This window comes from Chiloscyllium plagiosum, chromosome 32, assembly GCF_004010195.1.
Source record: "Chiloscyllium plagiosum isolate BGI_BamShark_2017 chromosome 32, ASM401019v2, whole genome shotgun sequence".
In the NCBI taxonomy this organism is placed as follows: Eukaryota; Metazoa; Chordata; class Chondrichthyes; order Orectolobiformes; family Hemiscylliidae; genus Chiloscyllium; species Chiloscyllium plagiosum.
The window spans coordinates 44,800,501-44,822,734 of record NC_057741.1 but is presented as its reverse complement, the minus strand read 5'-3'; the positions used below and the strand labels follow the sequence as shown (position 1 = coordinate 44,822,734).

The 22,234-nt window shown below is 39.9% G+C and overlaps 1 protein-coding gene across 1 annotated transcript in view; it reads left to right on the top strand.

Annotated features, from left to right (window-relative positions):
* megf11 (multiple EGF-like-domains 11) overlaps positions 1 to 22,234 on the top strand; it is a 359,538-nt gene that overhangs the window by 306,503 nt on the left and 30,801 nt on the right. Inside the window, exons 14-17 of the mRNA XM_043674616.1 lie at positions 5,826 to 5,954; positions 13,324 to 13,452; positions 14,532 to 14,660; positions 21,284 to 21,412. Of these exons, the coding sequence (XP_043530551.1) occupies positions 5,826 to 5,954; positions 13,324 to 13,452; positions 14,532 to 14,660; positions 21,284 to 21,412 (516 nt within the window). The remainder of the gene's footprint in view (positions 1 to 5,825; positions 5,955 to 13,323; positions 13,453 to 14,531; positions 14,661 to 21,283; positions 21,413 to 22,234) is intronic.

The window sequence follows — 22,234 nt, the reverse complement described above, 5'->3', positions numbered from 1 at the left end:
ATTATTTGATAAGAAGGTGAAACAAGATGGTAATACAATTAAGGAATTCAGATAGTTAACATACTGAATATCAGATGTTTAATCTGATGATTGTAGTTACATTTGGGTATAAATTGTGGCTGAGAGCATTTATTCTTTTAATTTTTTTTAAAGGGTATCTCCTTCCATATCTTTTGAATGCTTTGACTTTTATCATTGGGTTCCAGAGGCACTGACCATCCTCATGTCACCTCACCCAGGAAGGGCTCCTCTGCAGTGATAGTCTTCCTACGTCTGGAATGGGAGGCCCGGTTTCATGTCACTCCTGTTCCAGTGGTGTGTCATAACATGTCTAAACAGGTTGATTAAAAATCTAACTCTGATAATGTCAATGTCTTCTGTGCTGTCTCTGTCTTATAATGTAAGATATGAGCTGAAATATCTTAGGGTGCTTTGCCGCCACCAAACCATCTTTCTTGAAAAACAAAAGGGCCAGGAGGTCCAGATCCATGATCCACCTGTTCCTGAGGTGTGAAACAACATTTCTGAACAGGTTGATTAGCAATATCTAGACCAAACTTAGGTGACTGCTATTGTTGTCTGCCGTTATCAGCTATGGAGGATATCTCAGCTGAGAATGATGCTGTCATTCATTGTATCCAAATGCACAAACTTCTGGCAAGGATTCCTGGATGTTGAATAGGGACATGTTTTATTTTTTCCTAAATGAGAGAAAAATTTTACCCTTCCACCAAGAGGTATGATCACCAAACTAAGTTCAAACAGTAGAGGTAGCTTCTAAAGGAAAATTTTCAGAAGTATATTTTTCTATCATTGCTGCATAATGGATCTTGCTGGTTTAATAATGGACATTCACACTTCTCCAGTCCCAAGGTCCCGCAAATAGCTTGAGTTTCCACTTCTTTTTATAACTATTAGTCAAGTACTGCACCAAATATAACGCCACACAATATCCTCATCCTCCCATCACAGAATGTCCCTCAGCCAGCCATATGTATTCAAATGATCTTCTGCTGATATTCCCACCAGCTTTCAAAAGGCAGAAGTTTAGACACACATTGCCCCCTTTACCACATTCCCAAACTAAAAATTTCCACAATATTCAACTGAACAGTCCATAACATCAACCAGAAAATGTTTTTATTTAAAAATCACATGCTGCAAGGAATCAAACTATGCTGTTCTGTTTTGAATTTTGAGCTCCATATTGTATGAAGAACACTGAGGCAATACAGTCCAGTTTCACTAGGTTGTGCTGCCTGGTATGAGAGAATATAAATATAAAAGAATGCATGGAAAAATGACAAAGTCCAAAGTCACACAACATCAGGTTACAGATTTATTTCAAATCACAAGCTTTCAGAGTCCTGTTGGACTATAACCTGGTGTCGTGAGACTTTGTCCACCGTAGTCCAATGCCGGCACCTCCACATCATGGAAAAGTGAGGTCACAGGAGATTAAGGAATGTTAAGGAAGGTGCCTGCAACCATGAATGGATGAAACTATATGCACAGAAATTGACTGTTTTCCATTTTTGCAAGGTGTAGAAAATATGGGCATAAATATGATTCAAAATAAAGAATTTAAGGCAGAACACTCATTGGGTATTTTTAACACAGAGGTGGTTAGACCCTTGATTAATAAGGGAGTCAAAGCTTAGGGATAGGTGGGAATGTGAGGTCAAGGCTACAATCATATCAGTTATGATTTTATTGAAATATGTTGCAGGCTCAAAACATAATGGGCAGAATCTTACTTTTTTTGGCTACTTGCAAATTGTGTTATGCTTTTTGGAGATTTTCATCACGAGGCCTAGCTAGTTTTCACAATATATCTTAATAAGCCTGCCTCATTAACAACCTACCCTGACCCAAAGCAATTCACCACATCTGATTCCAGCCCCATCTTAGCACACGCTGTTCCCAGAACAACTCGCCACTCTGCAAATATCCACAAAAAGATCATCCTATCTATACAAGGCTGCTGTGCTTTCAGATGAGCATTCGCATTTTGAAGCTGTCCTGCTTGGTCAAGGAAGTTTCCAGAGCATGCTGTAGAAGGCAAAGGTGACACCTAGAGTCCTGGTCAAGGGGATTATGTAAAGGAGAGGAGCTCTCATTCTAGAGGACCAGTGGAGGAGACTAGGTCACCAGATCCTCACAGCCTAGTCTGAGGTCGCCACCCAGGTAGAGAACAGCCAACAGTGTCATAAGAATTTCAATGATCTGTGCCAAGTAAAGTTCCACACCCTTCTTTCTGCGACCTCACACTTACTTTGTCACTGATACTGCACACACCTCCTACCAAGCATCATGCTCTGCCATTCTCACTATTGCCAGCAACATCTTCCCTAACCCATTTGCATCACATCCCCACCCACCACCAGCTCAGATACTGATACCGCAATGCAAATGTTAGACTTAAAAACTGTGGAATCACAATCTGGAGAGGACCTCATTATGACAGCACCAGAGCCGATTGACTAAGCAATGCCCCAAGCCACTCACTCCAAGACCAAAGCCTGGGGGATGGGGAACCTGGTGCGCACTCCAGGTGAGGCACACAGCCAGAGGACAAACCACACAAAGGCTGCTCAGAAGTCTCCATTCAGGACACCATCCCCACCACCTGCTCCTTCAATCCTTAGAGGATCATGCTGAGAGGGTACACTTGCAATGGCAGAAGACCGTCAGCTTGTCTGATGCATCCGGATACAGAATCCCCTGGGGTCGTCTGACCAAACCTCTAGAGCTAACAGGCTACACTGCTGAGTAAACTCCCTTCATGCCTCTGTGAAAGCAGGGAGTACATTAAGATGTAGTGGGAGGGAGATGTAGTGAGTGGCAGTCCCCTTATCACAGGTCAGATCCTTACCCTACCCACTCTGACTTTGGTTTCAGCTATTTTCTCCCAAATTGGGCATTTTCAATTTCCAGCATGATGGAAGGTGACAGTCTCTGCCTCTTCCAGTCAATAAGTTCAAAATATCCAGATCTTCTTCCTAGTAACCCTTCCTGTAAACCTGATAGACCACATATCTTCAGGTAGTCACCTAAACTGTCTACAGTTTATATACCTAGCTGCTCAAGTCCCTGGCATATGAAGTGACCGTGCAAATGTGGTTATACACTGTCCACCCCTTTCCTTGAAGTCAGGGTACTGCTAACCCTGGGTGACCCCAACATGCTTTGCTACATCCCCATTTTGCCAATACTGCTGCCCCCTTCACAAGTGCCATCCCCCTCCTCTCTTCCAGCCTGCTGCATGCCATCCCAAAGAATAACTTAGCGAGTTTCCTTCCTGCACAGCAGCATCTTCCTGACCTCCTTTCCCCTTAGTTTCTGTGGATGAAAGCAACAAACTGACCATGACCCACCACCTTGAGCAACCCAATTTGTCAGCCCCAAGCAGGAAGCATCTAGACCCTTCAGTAGTAGCTATAACATCTCCTTGACCATGATAGTGCACCCTTGGACTAGCAGCTATGGATCCACAGGACTAACTGTGACCCACTCCTTAGATGGCAGGGACACCAACTACTTGTCTAAGAGCACCCTGACTGGATGTCTAACAATGGCCCATCCCCTGGACTGATCTGAGAGACTGCCCTTGACTAAATGTGCGGGAACCCCCTGCCTATTGGGTGCCTTCATACTAAGGCTTTACGACATGCCTGTCCGTTTGCTGCATGTGGAGTATGTTTGTTGTGTAAGCTGCTGGCAAATGGTGCAGGTGTGAGATTTATACAGCACACACCACGACAGCAAGGTGTATTATCCCTTGACAGAGGACTCTTGCTTGACCAGAAAGGCAAGCTGCCTGGTTGTGTGACATTGCTAATGTAAGCAAGGCATGGGTACTGACAGCAAGTGAGCAGCCCTGAAATGCAGCCTGGTCCAATCTGTGAGGTAGGTCCGTATCTATGTGCATAAAGTGCCTTTGCTGTAGCTTTTCAATGTGCCCTGCCTGCAAGCTTATGGGAAAGGTGCTATGATGGTCAAGAGAGATTGGAGAATGCTGGATGGTAGTATCTGTGGATGAGGGGTTTGTGTGGCTGCTGCATGTGAATCATGCTGAGATGCTGTTTGGTACTCAACATAGAGGTCCTTCAGGGTAAACAATGAGCTACAAAGAATTGCTAGGCACAAATTCTGATTTCCATGTTGGGTTTTCTTGATAGCCATATTGTTTGTGTGTTTGGTAAGGTGGGAAGTGGAATGTTAATGAGGTGAGTTACCATTAGCTAGGCGTTCAACAAGCTACAGTCCCCTTAATTTGCTGCTGCCTAGCAAGAAATCTATCATGCCACTTGTCAAAAATATAGAAGATGCAGCACGATACTCTCAACACGAGATGGACTTCACCAAAATTCTTATCCAATTCTGCTATAACTTTCTCCTCAGAACCTATAAGATACAGCCTAAGGGAACAGAATTAATGCTGGTATGAAATTAAACACTAACACAGGCTGCTTGGCATATATTGTAACCTTTCTTTCTTTGTACTGAGATTGCTGCACTTATTCAATTCTCTGTTTTCTTGATCTTTCCGTTTGCTCAAATTCTTGGTGACAATTTGCTGAGTTGGCGATCCTTGCACAGGACTGCACTTTTTGATATTTGCTCATTAATGCCTGCCCTCACCTGGCCTTTGTTCATTCTTTCACATGGTGCTTCCTTGGGAATTCACTCACTGGTTGCTTAGTCCTTGTGTTTCACACAGAAATGCTTTTGATTACACCTGTGAATGCCCTTGGCAGCCACAAGGAGATACACACAAAGAGACTGTTTTCCATAATACAGAATGACATGTACTTTTCCTTGCTACTTTAAGGAGTCTATAGGTTGCCAATGCTGTAAGCATGACATTTATAATCTTCATTTGATATTGGCTGCATTATGAGCAAGGAGAAAATCTTAGAGAACTTAGATGCTGGTTTCATGTATTTATTAGCAATCAGAATCAGTTCAGCAATAGCTGTGTTTGCCTGTCTCCTTTGCTAAGAGAATGGTGTGTGGTATGGAGGAAATTGAAACATAGAATGGAAAAGCCAGACTAACGCAATCCGACAAAGAGCAACATTTAATAATCATGCTTCTGGATTAGGTTGCTCGGAGAAGGTTTTTTGTAATATATTGTATTGGAAAAATAAGGGGATAATGGTCTCTGCTCCTGACTTGCAATTTTTTCAATTCTGTCTTTGAAATTAGAAATTTCTGATTACTTGCATGTGCTGATAAAGTTAGCCCAGGTTTTGATAGGGATGTTGCACTCAAGGAGACTTTGAGAGTGTCCTTCATTTTTAGTGTAGAATCATTTCATCCTCACCATGAGGGACTGCCTGAAGAAAAATAGAAAGACAGTTAGCCAAGGTGTCAATTCTCTGTCACACAGCTGCTCCTTCACATGAACAGGGAAGGAAAGAGAATTTTAGAATACTCTTATCAGACTTCACAACTTACTCTCAGACAGTACCGAGAACTTCCTCTGCTCCAATCCAATTACTCATGCTTCCAAATATGTTACAACCTCAGAAATCAGGGAGGAGGAAGGATCAGGAGTGGCACAGGTGCAGCAGCAGGGAATGAAATCTGGTGTAGAGCAGCAGTAGGTGAGGGAGCTGCTCAAGGAACACAATTAAAGTGGAGAGGGGAACATTAGCAAGATAGATAAAGAGAACAGGACAAGGAGCAACAGTGAGATTCAGAGCAGGAGCAAGGTTATTCCAAATCTTTAGAAAGTAAATTTGCTAAACAAAAAGAATTTTGCTTTTTAACCCTTTATCAAAATGTATTTGATTTGCATTTCATTTTCCTTTCCATAGTATGTGCTGTTGGAAAATTTGGCAAGAACTGCTCTAACACTTGCTCCTGCTCAAACAATGGCACCTGTAATCCTATCGATGGCTCTTGTCAGTGTTTCCCAGGCTGGATTGGAAAAAACTGTTCTCAGAGTAAGTCATAGAAATATCTGCATTTTACAGTTGTTTATGAGTGCTCTGAAACATCTCAAAGCAGTTAAGGATAAGCAATAAATGCTGGCCTAGCCAACAATGCCCACATCTGAAGACTGGTTTTATTTTTAGAAATGCAATAAAAATTGCAGCAATCAGTTGAGGTTCCCACACAGGTTTAGGGCAGGTCACTCAATATTCCTTCGCAAACTGGATCTGTGGAAGATTCCCTTACATAAAACTTTATAAGACTTAGCTAAAAATTTCCTAGTGTATTTTAGGTCTTTGCAGAGTTGTCAAATCCCATTGTTCAACCGAAAACGTTGACTTGCTTTCAACTCTGAAATGCTGGTGAAATTGGCCATAAAAGTGCAGGATATCAGCAAATTGACTTTATTGCCTGTGAGGGAGTTGAAAGAACATGCTCAGAAAGTATTGAAATCTGTAAACTTTTATTAGTTTGGAGAAATATTGCAAGTTGGTATGATCAGATAACCACTTTGTGTCAATTTTAATTGTTGCAGGCTGATGTGGGGACCATAACTATCAGTTAGAGACTATCTTGAAACCTCCCAATTCCATTGAAAAATAAGTAACCAATCACACAGAGCATTTTGAATAATCCTTTTTTAAAAATTCTACATTAATGTCATATGAGATTTTATGTCATTTGTGCTGTTGTTTGAAACCTTAACAAAAATTGTTTATTTCTTGTTTTATTCTTACAATTGACTGAGAGGAAATTTTTCTGAAGAAATATATTTTAAAATGGTTAAAAAATCTGTTTGAAATCTGCCCAAGTTTATCTTCAACTATATATAAATCTGAGATCAGACCCTGTAGTGTCATATAGTCCTTTAGTACGGAGACAGGCCCTGTGGCGCAAACTGGTCCATGCCCACCAAAATGTCTGTCCATTCTAATCCCATTTCCCTGCACTTGGCCCATATCCTTCCTATCGTTCCTTATCCATGTATTTGTCCAAATGGTTTTAAATGCTGTTAATATACCCCCCCCCATATGTAGGCAACTGAGGATGGCACACATATGGAATAAGCTGCAAGCGGAAGTGGTTGATTAACTTATCGAACTTAAGTGGTCGATAAGTTAATCAACCACTTCCGCTGGCATCTTACTCCATATGTGTACCACCCTCTTGTAAAAAGGTTGCCCCTCAGATTCCCTTTTATTCTTTCCTCTCTAACCTTAAACTGATGTCGTCTGGCACTCGATTGCCCAACCTTGAGAAAAAGACTGAGTGCACTCACCCTATACATGTCCTTCATCATCTTATAGACCTCTATAAGGTCCCCCTCAGTCTCCTATGCTCTGAAGAAAAAAGACCTCGCTTGTCCAACCTCTCCCTATAACTCAGACCATTGGGTCCAGGCAACATCCTTGTAAATTTCTTCTTTACAGTTTAATAACATCCTTCCTATAACAAGGTGACCAAAACTGAACACAATGCTCCAAGTGCGGCCTCACCAACGTCCTGTATAACTGCAACATAACTTCCCAATGTCTGTACTCAGTGCCCAGACTGAAGACCAGTGTGCCAAAAGCCTTCTTCGCTGTCCTGTCTACCTGTAACTCCACTTTCAGAGAATGTGAACCTGAACTCCAAGATCCCTCTGTTCCACTACACTCCTTAAGGCCCTACCATTCACCATGAAACTCCTATCTTGATTTGATCTTCCTGAATTCAATTTTTGCTGCTCTGGGTTATGCAAGAACAAAGGTCAAGATGTTATTAAGTAAGGTAGCTGTGTGTGTAGACCCTTCTCTGCACAGAGGGCTACATATATGCACACATACAGACAGGCATATATTCTATCATTCTAATTTTAGTAATGATTTTAAAATATCACATATACATCATCACATGACAGCGAGTAATCAGTGAGAGAACAAAGTGCTTAACTTGACAAAACTGAAAATTAACATGCTTCATGTATCTTGCTGGAATTGTTTTTCATAAATGTTATCATCATTGACTATGGATTCTTGAAGTGACCTATAATGTGGTTGGTTGTGAGTCAATGAGTTGGACTGACTAACACTGAGAGTTAAAGAGGTATCATCTACCGAACGTGCTAAGTAATTGGGAAGTTGCATATTTAAATTGGTAGTGTCTACTTACACATGAAGTAAGATTGAGAACTCTTGTTTCAATAACAAACTAAAATGTGAAAAGTGAATTAAATTGTACTAATTAGTCTGTTGTAATTTTGTTTAATTAGCCCTGAAATCACCAAAGACTTTTCAATTTCTGTTTTTGACTCGGCAGTTCTTGTGGTTGGATGAATCTGTGTCCTGAGTGTTTCATGGTTTGCTTTCCTTCCACCAAATTAATTGGATTGTGTACTGACATCACTATCAATATGTTTCAAGGTCGTTCCCTATCCCTGAAGAGTTCAAAGCTAATTCCTCTCCCCATGACAAATTACACCAACACTTGTTGTCTAAGTAATATTATTAAAATAAAAATAACTAAATTTAAGAATTCTTTGTGAATATTGTTAATTCCATCATCAACACACCTTTTTGAAGCTCTTATTTGGATACTTTTTTTATACATTCATGTGACGTGGGCATTGCTGGCTGGCAAAATTTATTGCCCATCCTGAGTTGCTCTTGCGATGATGAGCTTCCTTCTTAACCACTGAGGAGTCTTAGCCTGCTGTGTGCCCACTTCTCTGTACATGCTAAGCATAACATGGCCACCTCACCAATAATCCCCAGTGTTCCAGACACTCCTTCAGCTCTGAAACCTCAGGCTCCTGGAGCTGCAGCTGGAGACACCTTCTGTACATATGCTGATGATTCCAGGCAATGGAAACATTCCCAGGAAAAGTTCCCAGCTTTCACGTAGAATAGGAAGAACATACCACAACTTTGAGCACTCTTACTATCACTTACCCCTTTTAAATTAAACCTCTTAGAGATGCTTACTATCAAATATTATCAATTTTTCTAGGGCTCTCATTCCCTTGTACTTGTTTCAATAGAATATAGTCATTGCAAACTCTAAACTACAAGAAAGATATTACAGATTATAATGTAACTGTCAAGTCTCCCTACACTGAGCAGTTTTATATTTTGTCATATAGCTGAAGTCTGAGCTACAATTTGATGTTACACTCTGAACTAACATTGTGTACCAAGGTCAATCCCATGGATTTACCCCACAACATCCGGCAGTGCAGTGGATTTGCTTAATCCACATGCTTATCCCAGATTGGCACAAACGTCTAGAAATGGTAATGGGGTGGGAATCTTGGAATTGGGTCAAACCCTCCACTTTCCCAAGACCTCAGTACTGTCTCAGTCCAGCCCCATGAAAATCAGGAAACTTGTCATCCCAATTGATGGCAATAATTCCATTGTCTAGCCTATCCCTTCAATATCCTCAATACCTAAATCAAATTGCTCCTTAATCTTAAAGATTCATGTAATAGTTTGCACAATGTCTCCTTTTACTTTAGTCCTTGGAGTTCAGATATAATTCTGGAAAATCTACTCTGCTGTCCCTCCAAGAGCAATATATCTTTCATGAAGCGATGTCTAAAACTGCTCGTATGATCCAGGTGTGATCTAACCTTATCACTGTAGCATGGTTTCTAGCCCTTTGTATTTTAGTCCATTAGCTAAAAAGCCCAACATTCCATTAACCTTTGGATTATTTTATGCGCCTGTACTTAATGATTTATGATTTAATAGTTTTTGTAAATGGTCACTCAAATCTCTTTGGATTGCAACTGTTTCTAGCTTTTCAACAACATTTGACAATATAAATTCATTACTACCATAATTTTATCCATTTAATGTTATGCTTCCATACACACTGCTTCCAATACCATTTTTCTTTGTAGCTTCAGCAAATTTGGATATGTGGCTTTCTATCCTATTATCCAAGTTGTTAATAAATGTGAATTGTTGAAGCTTTGATACATCCTTATGGGTGCCACTCAACTCACCTGCCAATTAGAGTACCTAATCATTTTCCTTAGTCTCTGTACCCTTCTGTTCAGCACATTTACAAACCAAATCATAGTTTGCCTTCAATTTCATGGGCTTCAATATTAGCTAATCATATTTTATGGGGTCTTCATATAATGTCTTCATTAAACCCATATTAATAAACACCTTTGACTTGTCTACTACTTTCGTTGCCTGTTTAAAAAAATTCATTGATTTTTCGAACATGACTTCCTTTTATAAATTTCTGCAGGTTCTCTCTGATCAGCTGAACAATTTTCAAGGTGATGCGGCATTCAGACTTTAGTATACTCTAGTAATGACAAACAACAACTTTCATTAATATATAAACTTTTATGTAAAACAGTCCATGGTGCTATACAGGAGGTATGGAAAAATATTTTTGATGCATGATGTTTCAAGTGAACCTTCAGATACCAAAAGCCTAATTCAAGGTGTCTTTAAGGAGGCATCTTAAAGCTGGAAAGAAAGGGAGATCAAACACAGGCAACTGGAAATATGGCCTTCTGCATTGAACTGATTGAAACTGGAAATGACTAAGTGGCAAGGTTTGCAGGAGTGATCTAGGAGATGTTGCAGGACAAAGAGATTACTGGAAAATCAAAGTGGGAAGTTAATTCAATTATTTGAAAATAAGCAGGAAAATTTTTAAATTGGCTCCTTTCCAAACAACACCTCAATGTCAATCAGCGAGCTTATGGGAAATGGATGAATGGGACTTAGTGCAATTTTGCATACAACAAGAACAGAATTCCGAATGACATCAAATTTGTGAATACCAGCCAGGAAGGCTTTGAAAAGATAAAATTGAGAGGTAACAGCACCATGGATCTAGCATTATATAAATGTATGTATAAACGTTTATATTTATGCAAGTAGTCTATAATTCCCTGGTTTTAATTTCTGAGTTTTCTTAAACAGCAGGATGACATCAGCAATTTTTTAGAATGCAAATCAAGAGAACTGTGGCAAATTAGGATTAGAATATCTGCAATATTAGAATATCTGCAATGTTATCATGTAAACTTTTGAAAAAAATCTCCTTTTAGGATATTAACTGGCTCTGTATTGTCTATTTTTGACTATTTCAGTAACTTTATCCATCACAGGTAAATATTCTGTGTCTCGTTGCCTTATCTAATTTTAATAGCCATGATGTGGTTCTCCTTTTCAAACACCATATTAAACTCAATCATATTATGATCACTATTAGATAAGTGGTCACACACTGTTACACTGTTAACTAAATCTCACTCAATGTTCATTAATAAATCTAATAGAGCCAGTTGTTCAGGCACTTATGGCATAGTGGTAGTATCCTTCCTGTGTACCAGAAGGCTCTGGTTCACATTCCATCCCGCTCCAGAGGTGTAACATAATAACTCTGACCAGATTGATTAGAGAAAATATCTAGATCCTGCTCTCTCTTATTCTAAGTACACACTGCTTCAGAAAACTATCCTGAACATATTCAAGAACTCTCATACCTTGGTAAGATGATCTTATCTACTTATCCCAAATTATTTGAAAGTTCAATTTTCATCTAAAATCAGGGTAGCTTTGTTGTATGTTTGTCTACTTACCCCACTCATACATCAGATCACATCATAGGGAACCTATATGTAACTCCCACTACCGCCATAAATACATTTCTAGTTCTTAAATCTATCCTTAAAGTCTTCACTGCCTGTTTATCTTAACTGATATTTTTCCTAATAATTGAAGTGATCTCAGTCTTCACTGTGGGTACTCCTCACCTTTACCATTTTCCTGGCCATTACCGTAAATCTTGTAACCCTGCTATGGTCAGATTCCAATTCTGACTGTTTGAACTCCTCCAAATTGAATTTGCACCTGTAATTAATTTGATTTGTTACTTCATACTGTGTTCGCTAAAATAGAAATACACTATGTTTGTACAAAGAGCACTTACTTGGTCTAAAAGGCCAAATGTGTTTTTCTGCTGTGATATGTTACTTGCAAATTTCTTGTTGCTTTCCCCTGGTTTAATGACTTATTCACCTTTTAGATTTTGTGTACCTTTAGTACCTAAGGCATAATCTCTGACCCTTGCTCTGTCCCATCCCTTTTGTTTGTGATTAGCTATATTACATTTTCCTCCTAAATCTTCCTTCCCATTTACTAACTTAACATTCGAATGACTGTCATGTTTATTCTTTCTGCTGGTGCCCTGAGATCAACCCAATTCTGGAGGTGCCCATCCCAACAGTATACTTCATTCCTGTCCCAGTACTGGTGCTAATATCCCAAGAAATGAAACCTTCATCCTCACAAAACACTGTCATCTTCATGTTCATCTCCCTAATCTGACTCTATTCAGCAATTTTTACATTGTTTAGTAATCCACTGGTTATAACCCTTGGAATCCTACTCTTTCATTTAGTTACAAGATCTTGGTACTTTCCAAACTAGACTTTTTGCCTTCTCTTCAGGAAGGCAAATGAGATTTTGGCATTTATTGCCAGAGGAATAGGGAAGTAGGAAAATGTGCAACTGTACAAAGCATTAGTGAGACCACACAAGGCATATTGCATATAATTTTGGTTCTCTTACTTGAGAGATGGTGTAATTTTATTGGATGCATTTCAGAGGAGATTCTGGATTGATTCTGTAGGTGGGGGATTTGTCATACGAAGAGAGATTGAACAGTTTAGGCCTGTACTCTGTAGAGTTTGGAAGAATAAGAGAAGGTCTAATTGAGGTATATACAATGCTAAAATGAATTGACAATGTAGATATAGACAGGATGTTTCCTTATGTAGGGCCACTAGAATAAGAAGTCATAGTTTTAGGAAAAGGGGTAGCAGATTTAAAACACAGATTGTTCATTAGTATGTCCTGGTTCCCACATGGATCATACTAGCTAGATCTTCCTCCTTCCTGTTGACTATATCTTCAGGCTGATTTGAAGATCAGCAGATCTAGCATCATTCATGGAGAGAAAAATAGAGTTAACACCTCGAATCCAGTGACCCTTCTTCAGAACAAATTGAAATCCCAGCATCTATCATGCTATGCTTCTGCTCCTCCATTTTCACATCCTCCCTTTGAATAGCCTCCTGTTCCAAAGTCCACGGCCTGCAACTTTGCTGATCATCTAACAGCCTTATCCTCAGATATGGTGAACACATTGTGTCTGTGGGATAGGACTGGTTTCTCAGGATCCTTGCTCTCTGCCTCATTCGGGTTCTCTTGATTGGTATATATTGATCACATGAACTCCACTCTCATCCTGCATCTCGCTGCAAGTACTGCCCTGAGATCTGGGTTAAGCTTCCAGACACTGCGTTTTTTAATGTATTTTTTGTATATTTGATTTCTTTATTCATCAGTTTCTCTTTCTATTCAGCTTGCCAGCCAGGTTACTGGGGCCCCAACTGTATCCATATATGTAACTGCCATAATGGAGCAGTGTGCAGTCCTTATGGCGGAGAATGTCGATGTACACAGGGCTGGACTGGCTTGTATTGCACACAGAGTGAGTAACAGTTCCAGTTGAAGCCTTATGCAAACCAAAGCCACCATGTGAAGGGTTTGCCATCTTGTGGTGCAACAAAGTAACACAGTAGAGCATTCAATGCTAAAATAATTATTCCATAATACATTTAAATATTTCTAATGCTAGATCAGCCAATTTTATGACAACAAGGATTTTATTGATGCAAATCAATAAATCTCTATGCAACAACTGTTGCACGTTCTGAGGCACATTCTGAGGTTTCCAGACACCAGCGTCAAAATCAGTCTCCAATTTGAAAATCAGGAATGACATTTTTCATTGTAATTGATGATTTGTTGAAATCACAAGAATATGTGATTTGGAAACTTGGCCTCCTGAGAATGGGATTTCATTAATTTCAAAGTAAAACAGAAGCCAATCTGAGGCAAAAATGCTATAGAAGCCTTCATACAGAGCCCAAGTGGGCGAATAAAAACAGCAAATGCTGGCGATCATAGAGGATCAGACAGCATCCATAGAGACAGCAAGCTAACATTTTGAGTCTAGATGACTCTCCATCAGAGATCCCATCATCTGCAGTAATTTGTTGCTACTAAGTGGGAGATTGGCAGCTCCATGTGAGGACTGGGGCATAAATGTTTGCTCCTTCCCCTTGCTGTCACTCTCTGCTCCTATTCCTCCCTGTCACTCTCTGGTCTTACTCCTCCCTGTCATTCTCTGCTCCTTCCCCTTGCTGTCACTCTCTGCTCCTATTCCTCCCTGTCACTCTCTGGTTTTACTCCTCCCTGTCACTCTCTGCTCCTTCCCCTTGCTGTCACTCTCTGCTCCTATTCCTCCCTGTCACTCTCTGGTCTTACTCCTCTCTGTCATTCTCTGCTCCTTCCCCTTCATATCACTCTCTGCTCCTACTGTTCCCTGTCACTGTCAGCTGTAAAACAGTGAGTTGCTTCAATGGCCAAAGTTTAAAGAATTTTCCAGCTGTCTGTGGTTCTCAGACTCTGGCCCGTTCTTACTTATTTATTCTCATATTGGAAAGTAATGATAAAAAAATTAATAGCATTATGTAAAACTTTTCTAACAGAGTATTTACATTCCAGGGTGCCCAATGGGCTTCTATGGAAAAGATTGCATTCAACTCTGCAAATGCCAAAATGGAGCAGACTGTGACTATGTGACAGGAGAATGCATGTGTCGCACAGGATTCACTGGGAAACACTGCGAGCAGAGTGAGTGAGATAGCACAAGCACACACACATTCTTTTCACATTGCATGAAGTAGAGAACATCACCAGCCAACACATATTTCACGAAGCCGTAACAACTCCAACTCCAGTTTAAGGAGAGGCAATGGCCTAATGGTGCTATCACTAGGTAATTAGTCTAGAGACCCAGGTAATGTTCTGGGGACCAAGGTTTAAATCTTACCAGATGATGGAATTTGAATTCAATAAAGGTATGGATTTATGAGCCATGACACTTATTGATTGTCATAACAATCCATTTGGTCCAGGAAACAGCTGTCCTTCCCTGATCTGGCCTACATGTGACTCCACACCCACAGCAATGGTTTGACTCTTAACTACCCTCCAGGCAATGAGGACAATAAATGCTGGCTGAGCCAGTGACACCCACATCCATGAGTATTTTTAAAAATCATTTATTTGACATCTGTTGCATTCATGCGATGTCCCAGTGTACATTTGATATGTCTATGTTAACCTGAAATAATCATGCTATATTTCCTGAGATATCATCTCATGTAATAGCCACCATGCATTTGCATTCTGTTGTCTCAAGAAAACAAATGGAGAATCTTTGTAATTATAATCTATGCAGGGTGTAATGAAGCCTTAAAGAGAGATCTTCTCCCTTGGCATTCATAACAAGGGTATATGGTGAGAAATTTCTATACGTTTGTTATAATGAAAGGAAACTCAGAGAATCTAGGTGGGTGTAATTATTCAAAAACAATCCTAGGGTGCCACAGGAGCACCATGCAGTAAATCTTTCCTTTTGGAATAATACTGTTTCTCAGGGACAAAGAGGAACTGAAGCTTCACACATTGTGTAAAGCTATTCCCTCTCTAGTAACCCAGTTGTAATTCTGAATTCATAATCATACAGCATAGAAACGGGCCCTTTGGCCCACCATGTTTACACCAACCAACAAGCTCCCAACTACACTAATCTCATTTACGTAAACTTGGTCCATCACTTACTATACCTTGGCATTTTAAGTTCACATCCAGATACTTCTTAAATGTTGTAAGAGCACATGCATCCACCATCTTCTCAGGAAGCATGTTTCATATTTCAACTGCCCTCTGAATGAAAACATTTTTCCCTGGATCTCTTCTGAAGCATTTATTCCTCACCTTCAACCTATACCCTCTGGTCTTAAATCAGTCTGCAGTGGGGAAAATCTACTCTGCCTGTGCCTTTCAAAATTTTGTATACCTCAGTTAGATTCCCGTTCAGTTTCCTCTGATCCAAGGAAAATAAACCCAGCCTATCCAATCTCTCCTCATGATATAATTTTCATCCTGGGCAACATCCTGGTAAATCTTCTCTGCACCCCTCCAGTACAATGACATCCTTCTAATAATGTGATGACTAGAACTGCAAACAGTATTCCTTATGTCGCCTAACCTATGTTCTACTGAGCTGTAACAAAACTTCCTTGCTCCTACATTCAATACCCTGGCTAATGAAAATAACTATCAGATAAGTTTTGATTATGTTCGGCATGGACTGGTTGTACCAAAGAGTTTGTTTATGTGCTGTATGTCTTTATGACTATATGCCTTCTTCACTTTTCTGTCTATCTGTGCTGACACCTCCACGATCTGTGGACTTGTACACCAAGATCCATTGGTTTCTCAGTACTCCATAGGGACTTATTATTCATTTTGGACCTCTCAAAGCACATTACTTTGCATTTATCAGGATTAAATTCCATTTGCCATTGCTCTGCCCAATTTACCAGCTGATCAATATCAGACAATAGCCTGAGACCATACTCCTCACTATCAACAATGCCATCAATATTCATGTCATCTGCAAACTGACAAAGTATAGCTTCTATCTTCACATCCAAGTTGTTAACATACATAACCAAACAGCACTGATCCTTGTGGTACACCACTGATCACAGGCTTTCATACATTAAAAACAACCGTCCACCATCACCCAATTCACAAGCCAATTTTAGATCCACTTTGCCAACTTGCCTTGAATCCCAGGGCTCTTACCTTTTGGAGCATCCCTCCACATGGGACTTCATTAAAGGCTTGTCTTAAGTCCATTATACCTCATCAGTTGCTTTACGTCATCACTATATTTAGGCACCTTTTCAAAAATGCAGTAAAATTATTCAGACAGTATCTCCACCTAAGAATTCCTTGCTAACTAGCTATGATCAATCTTTGCCTTTTCAAGTATTGATTAATCCTACTTCTCAGAATTTTTTTCCAATAATTTCCTTACCACTGACATCAGTGGTTAATTGTCGTAGATCCACGTATAAAAAGCTATGTTTATTTTTCAGCAAAAAGCTACAGTTGCAGCATTAAGAACTTGTCACATCTGAGGTAGTTTCTGTGCTGATCATGACACAGACAAAATTATGGAAACAAAATTCAGTCCATTAAATCCAACTCCGCTCAAACAGAAAACTAGAATAGACATTTGTCTTAAGAGCCTATATCCTTTGATTGTAGCATTCACTGAAAAGTTCTTGTCTCTTTAACTGAACCTATGGAACCTTCCTGGTGAAGCAAATCCGATCTCTGTCAGATTATTTCATGTTACACACATTGTGTCTGGTTTCCTGAGCAATAGGAAATGTTCTTCCTCTACAGCATCTTTTTGACAGACTTCCACAAAACAGTGAGACATAGTGATTTTGCTGTGGTTATTGCGAACACAAGAAAATCGTCCATTTCCTCACAGACCAGGTTAGTTCAAAATCAAGTCATTAATATGCAAATAAAGAGAATGTTCGGTCTTCTGGGAAACTGGGAATAAGACTCAACATTGTATGCATCGACCCATTTTCTCTGTTTTCTTCCTACAGCCTTAAGGCAGGACATAAAACAGTATTACAGCAGTATTCTGCAAATTACTTGACAGCAGTAATACACAGATTAGTTGTAGATCCAGCTTTAAAAGTAGCTGCACTCAGGAGTCTTGATTTTCCACTGGGGTTATGTGATCCTAAGCATAATTTCTGCAAATTTGTGTAGGATATTTTCAGAAGCGTAGTTCATAATGAGCTAACCTGCTAACTCCTTGTTCATAATGAACTAACCTGCTAATTCCTCATTCGCACTCTACTCTGAAAGCAGTGGAGAATATACAACATGTCACCCGTTTATGGAAAGATGTGTGTTGTAAGCTGTGGATATGTATTATATCATTGGCTAGCACTGTTACTTCACAGCACCAGGGACCAGGTTCAATTCCTGCCTCGGGCAACTGTCTGTGTGGAGTTTGCATATTCTCCCTGTGTCTGCATGGGTTTCCTCCCAAAATCCGAAGATGTGCAGGTTAGGTGAATTAGTCATGCTAAATTGCCCATTGTGTTAGGTGCATTAGTCAGGGGTAAATATAGGCTAGTGTCTGGGTGGGTTACTCTTCGGAGGGTTGGTATGGACTTGTTGGTTCAAATGGCCTGTTTCTATACTGTAGGGAATCTAATCTAATCCATATCAAAATGTTGAATGTACATCATTCAAAAGATTTTGATATTTACATCATGTTTGGTGGAAACTTTCCAACATTGTTGTAGTTAGAGTAGGGAATGTTTTAATATTGAAGCATAAGAAAACACATGCGATTGGTTCCATAGGTTCAGTTAAATAGACAAGGACTTTTCAATGAATGTGGCAACCAAAGGATATACTCTGTCAAGACAAATGTCTATTCTAGTTTTATATTTAGTTTTCCATAGAATGTGGGTCATCGGCTAGGTCAGCATTTATTACTCATCCATAACTCCCCTTGAGAAGATGATGGTGAGCCACCTTTTTGAACAATTGCACTCATGGAGTTTGATTACACCCACAACGCAGTTAGGAAGGCATTCCAGAAGTTTGACCCAGCAACATTGAAGGAGTGGTGAAATAGTCAGGAAGGTGCGTGGCTTGGAGGAAACTTGCAAGTAGTCATAATTCTATGCATCTGTAATCTTTGACATTCTAAGTGTCCTTCTCTACTTGGAGACAGTCATTTGCTAGCAATTGTGCTGCACGAATGTTACTTGCAATTTCCCAGCCCAAACCTCAGTACTGACCAAATCTTGTTGCTTATGCACATTGTGAGATCATCAGCAAACATTCCTCACATTTGATGTGATGTAGGTGGTTTGTTAATGCACTCAGCACTACTGGCTGAAGATGGATGCAATACTTTAGCCTTTATAAATGCAAGTCTTTTTATAGTAATATTTATACATAGCTAGTTTCACATTAACAACATAGTATATATTACTTCAGCCTTCTCTTTTGCACAGATATTCATTGCTCCTCCATGATTGAGAATGGAGTGTTCATGGAGACCCCTCCTCCAATTTAATTGGCCACTGTTCATGACTAGATGTGACCAGATTGAAGAGCTTAGATCTGAACAAATCATTTGCAGGATCACCTAGCTCAATGTGTCATATGCTGCTTCGACTGTTGGGCATGCAAATAGTCCTGTATTGTAGATTCCAACCTCGAATGATTGTCTGTGTGGAGTTTGCATGTTCTCACCATGTCTGAGTGGCTTTCCTCCAGGTGCTCCGGTTTCCTCCTACAGTCCAAAAATGTGAAAGTGAGATGGATTAGCCATGCTGAATTGCTATAGTGTTCATGGTAAATGCAGATTTAAAGGGATAGGATAGGTGGTGCACATGGGTGGGATGTTCTTAGGAGGGTTGGTGTGGGCGGCACAGTGGCACAGTGGTTAGCACTGCTGCCTCACAGCGCTAGAGACCCGGGTTCAATTCCCGCCTCAGGCGACTGACTGTGTGGAATTTCCTCCGGGTGCTCCGGTTTCCTCCCATGTGCAGGTCAGGTGAATTGGCCATGCTAAATTGCCCGTAGTGTTAGGTAAGGGGTAAATGTAGGGGTATGGGTGGGTTGCACTTCGGCGGGTCGGTGTGGACTTGTTGGGCCGAAGGGCCGGTTTCCACTCTGTAAGTAATCTAAAAAAAAATTCAATGGGCCAAATACCCTACTACCACACTTGAAGGATTCTATGACACCTCACTGAAAGTTATGCCTTCTGCAGCATCTGAAATGCCTTGCTACCATTGAAATCCGATTGATCCCCTGCATTGATGGTCACAATAGGGTCGGGGTGAGCTCATGACATGAGGTTACAGATTGTGGTTAAATATAGTTCTGCTGCTGATGGCCCACAGCATCTCCTGGATGTCCTATTTTGGACTGCTGGATCTGTTCAAAATCACAAGACTATCAGTGTAATCAGGCTTACTGACATAACCAGAAAGGGAATTCAGAGCTAATAACTGTGTCTCCATTGGCAGCGCATTCACTTCAAAGTCACATTATTACAGGTTCGTATCACAGGTTCAAGTCCCACTTCAGGGCTTGAGCACAAACATTGAGGCTGATGTTCCAATGTAGTATTGAAAGAGTCCTGCATGATCATTCATGCTATATTTTGAATAAGACATGAAACTGAGTTTCTACATGCCAGCACAGGTAGGTATAAAAGATGTAACATTACTTGACCAACAGTTGTGGGTTCTTCTTAATATTAAGGCCAATATTTATCTCTCAACCAATAGCTCAAAAGAAGCAACTTATAATATCATTATTGCATTGCTGTTTGTGGAAGCTCACTGCTCATGTTAGCCACTGTGTTTCCTACATTATATTTCAAAAGTGCTTCATTGTGTGTTAAGCATTTTGAGACATCCAGTGGTCTTGTATAGAACTATATAAATGCAAGTCTTCTTATAGTAATATTTATACATAGCCAGTTTCACATTAACAACATAGTTTACATTGATTGAGACAATCAAATGTTAAAAGCAGGAAGTTCACAAAAAAGGAAGTGGTCTGAGCTTTTAATATATTATGTACATGTGTAAATAAATATATTCAAGCAAAAGTTACGATTTTGGCAAAGAAGGACAAACTAGGCAATTGTTGATGCTCCATTTTGCAGATGGAGAGTCAAAGCAACATCATTTTCGGGTGAAACAAGGTTAGAGATCAGGGAAAAATGTTGGACAAAAATATGTAAACATAATGCATTCCCTACTTTAAACTTTTAGGGACAAGTTTTCAATATAATTGAGGTGTAAAATTTTATTATGCATATACAAAAATAAAGAAAACTTCTATGATCTTGTGAATTACATCTACACACTCTGATACAATTTTTATCCTCTAACTCCCTTTCACCTGAAAACTAAATTTAGGCTTTGAATAGCTGCACCAAGATGGGTGCTCGACGAGCTTATAATTACACACTTCACTGTAATGAGCAAGAAAAGGATATACAGGCTGTTTTCAATACAAGTGAGGATATGGAAATTTATAATGGGAAGAGTTGACAGGGCATGCACAGATGTAGGAATGCTAATATGTTCTGGATATGTACAATGTGCATCTAAACAGCCACCTTCATACAGTAACTTATGACATAAGACAAAACAAATAAACAAATAGATCATAGTCGATAGAGTTTTTCAAAAAAGAGCTCCTAAGAAAGTTCACTCTTCCAAAAAGATGAATACTGTGTCATAACTGCCATAAACCTTGACGTTACTGGATTCATTAGCGTATAGAAGGGACTGTGTGAATCCTAAAATTTCTTTGTCAATGCTTTATAGAGTGTCCTCCTGGTACATTTGGCTATGGTTGTCAACAGCTATGTGAGTGCATGAATAATGGCACCTGTGATCACGTGACTGGGACCTGCTACTGCACATCTGGATTCAAAGGCATCCGGTGTGACCAAGGTATGTGATGCTTGTAGAGATATTTATAATCAATCTGTATCAAGGATGTTATTACACATACCGCTGGAGGAAATGGGATTTGATCCCAGGCCTCTTGGGCCAGAGTTAGAGACATAACCACTATGCCACAAGAGCCCCATTAAAGAAAAGGCTCATGCTCCTTATGAGGTGACTATAGCCAAAGCTGGACCAGAAGCTGGGATATTCAGGAAGTCTTGATCCAAACCATTAGGAATTCCCATGTATCAATTCTTTTAAATAAAATCTCATTGAGGCGGAAATACAAAGATTGGAATTTGCCTTTGTACAGATTCAATGCCAGTCACAATTTAAAAGTATCCTGCTGTAAAGCGTCAGAATTTGGGAATGATTTACTGAAAACTGCGGAGGCTTTTGGGTCAAGTGGGGTTTTATAGTTTGGATCCATCAAAGAGGAGGGCTTTTTTTCACTGATTTTTCACTCTCTTCCTCTTCTCCTGAAGCTATTATGAAGCCATAAAATTCAACATTCAATGTGACGGGCAGTAGTTAAACTCCAAATACTAAGAGATATACCATGAGTGGCTGATTCACAGACCACAGTTTTTGTGTGTGAGGTATTGCCTGGGAATTCCTTTTGGCAGAACGCCAGTAAAGCTCCATTCAGGGGGCTGTTTTCACATAATTGAATCAGGCTTCCTTCTTTGGAGAGGTTACTTCCTGGAGGTGCTGCAAAGAATAGAAACTGATGAATATTCCAGCATTTTCCACCTGTTTTATACCAGCAGGTAATGATTACTCAAGTGGGTGTCCAGTATATGGTGACATCTTCTGTGAATATTG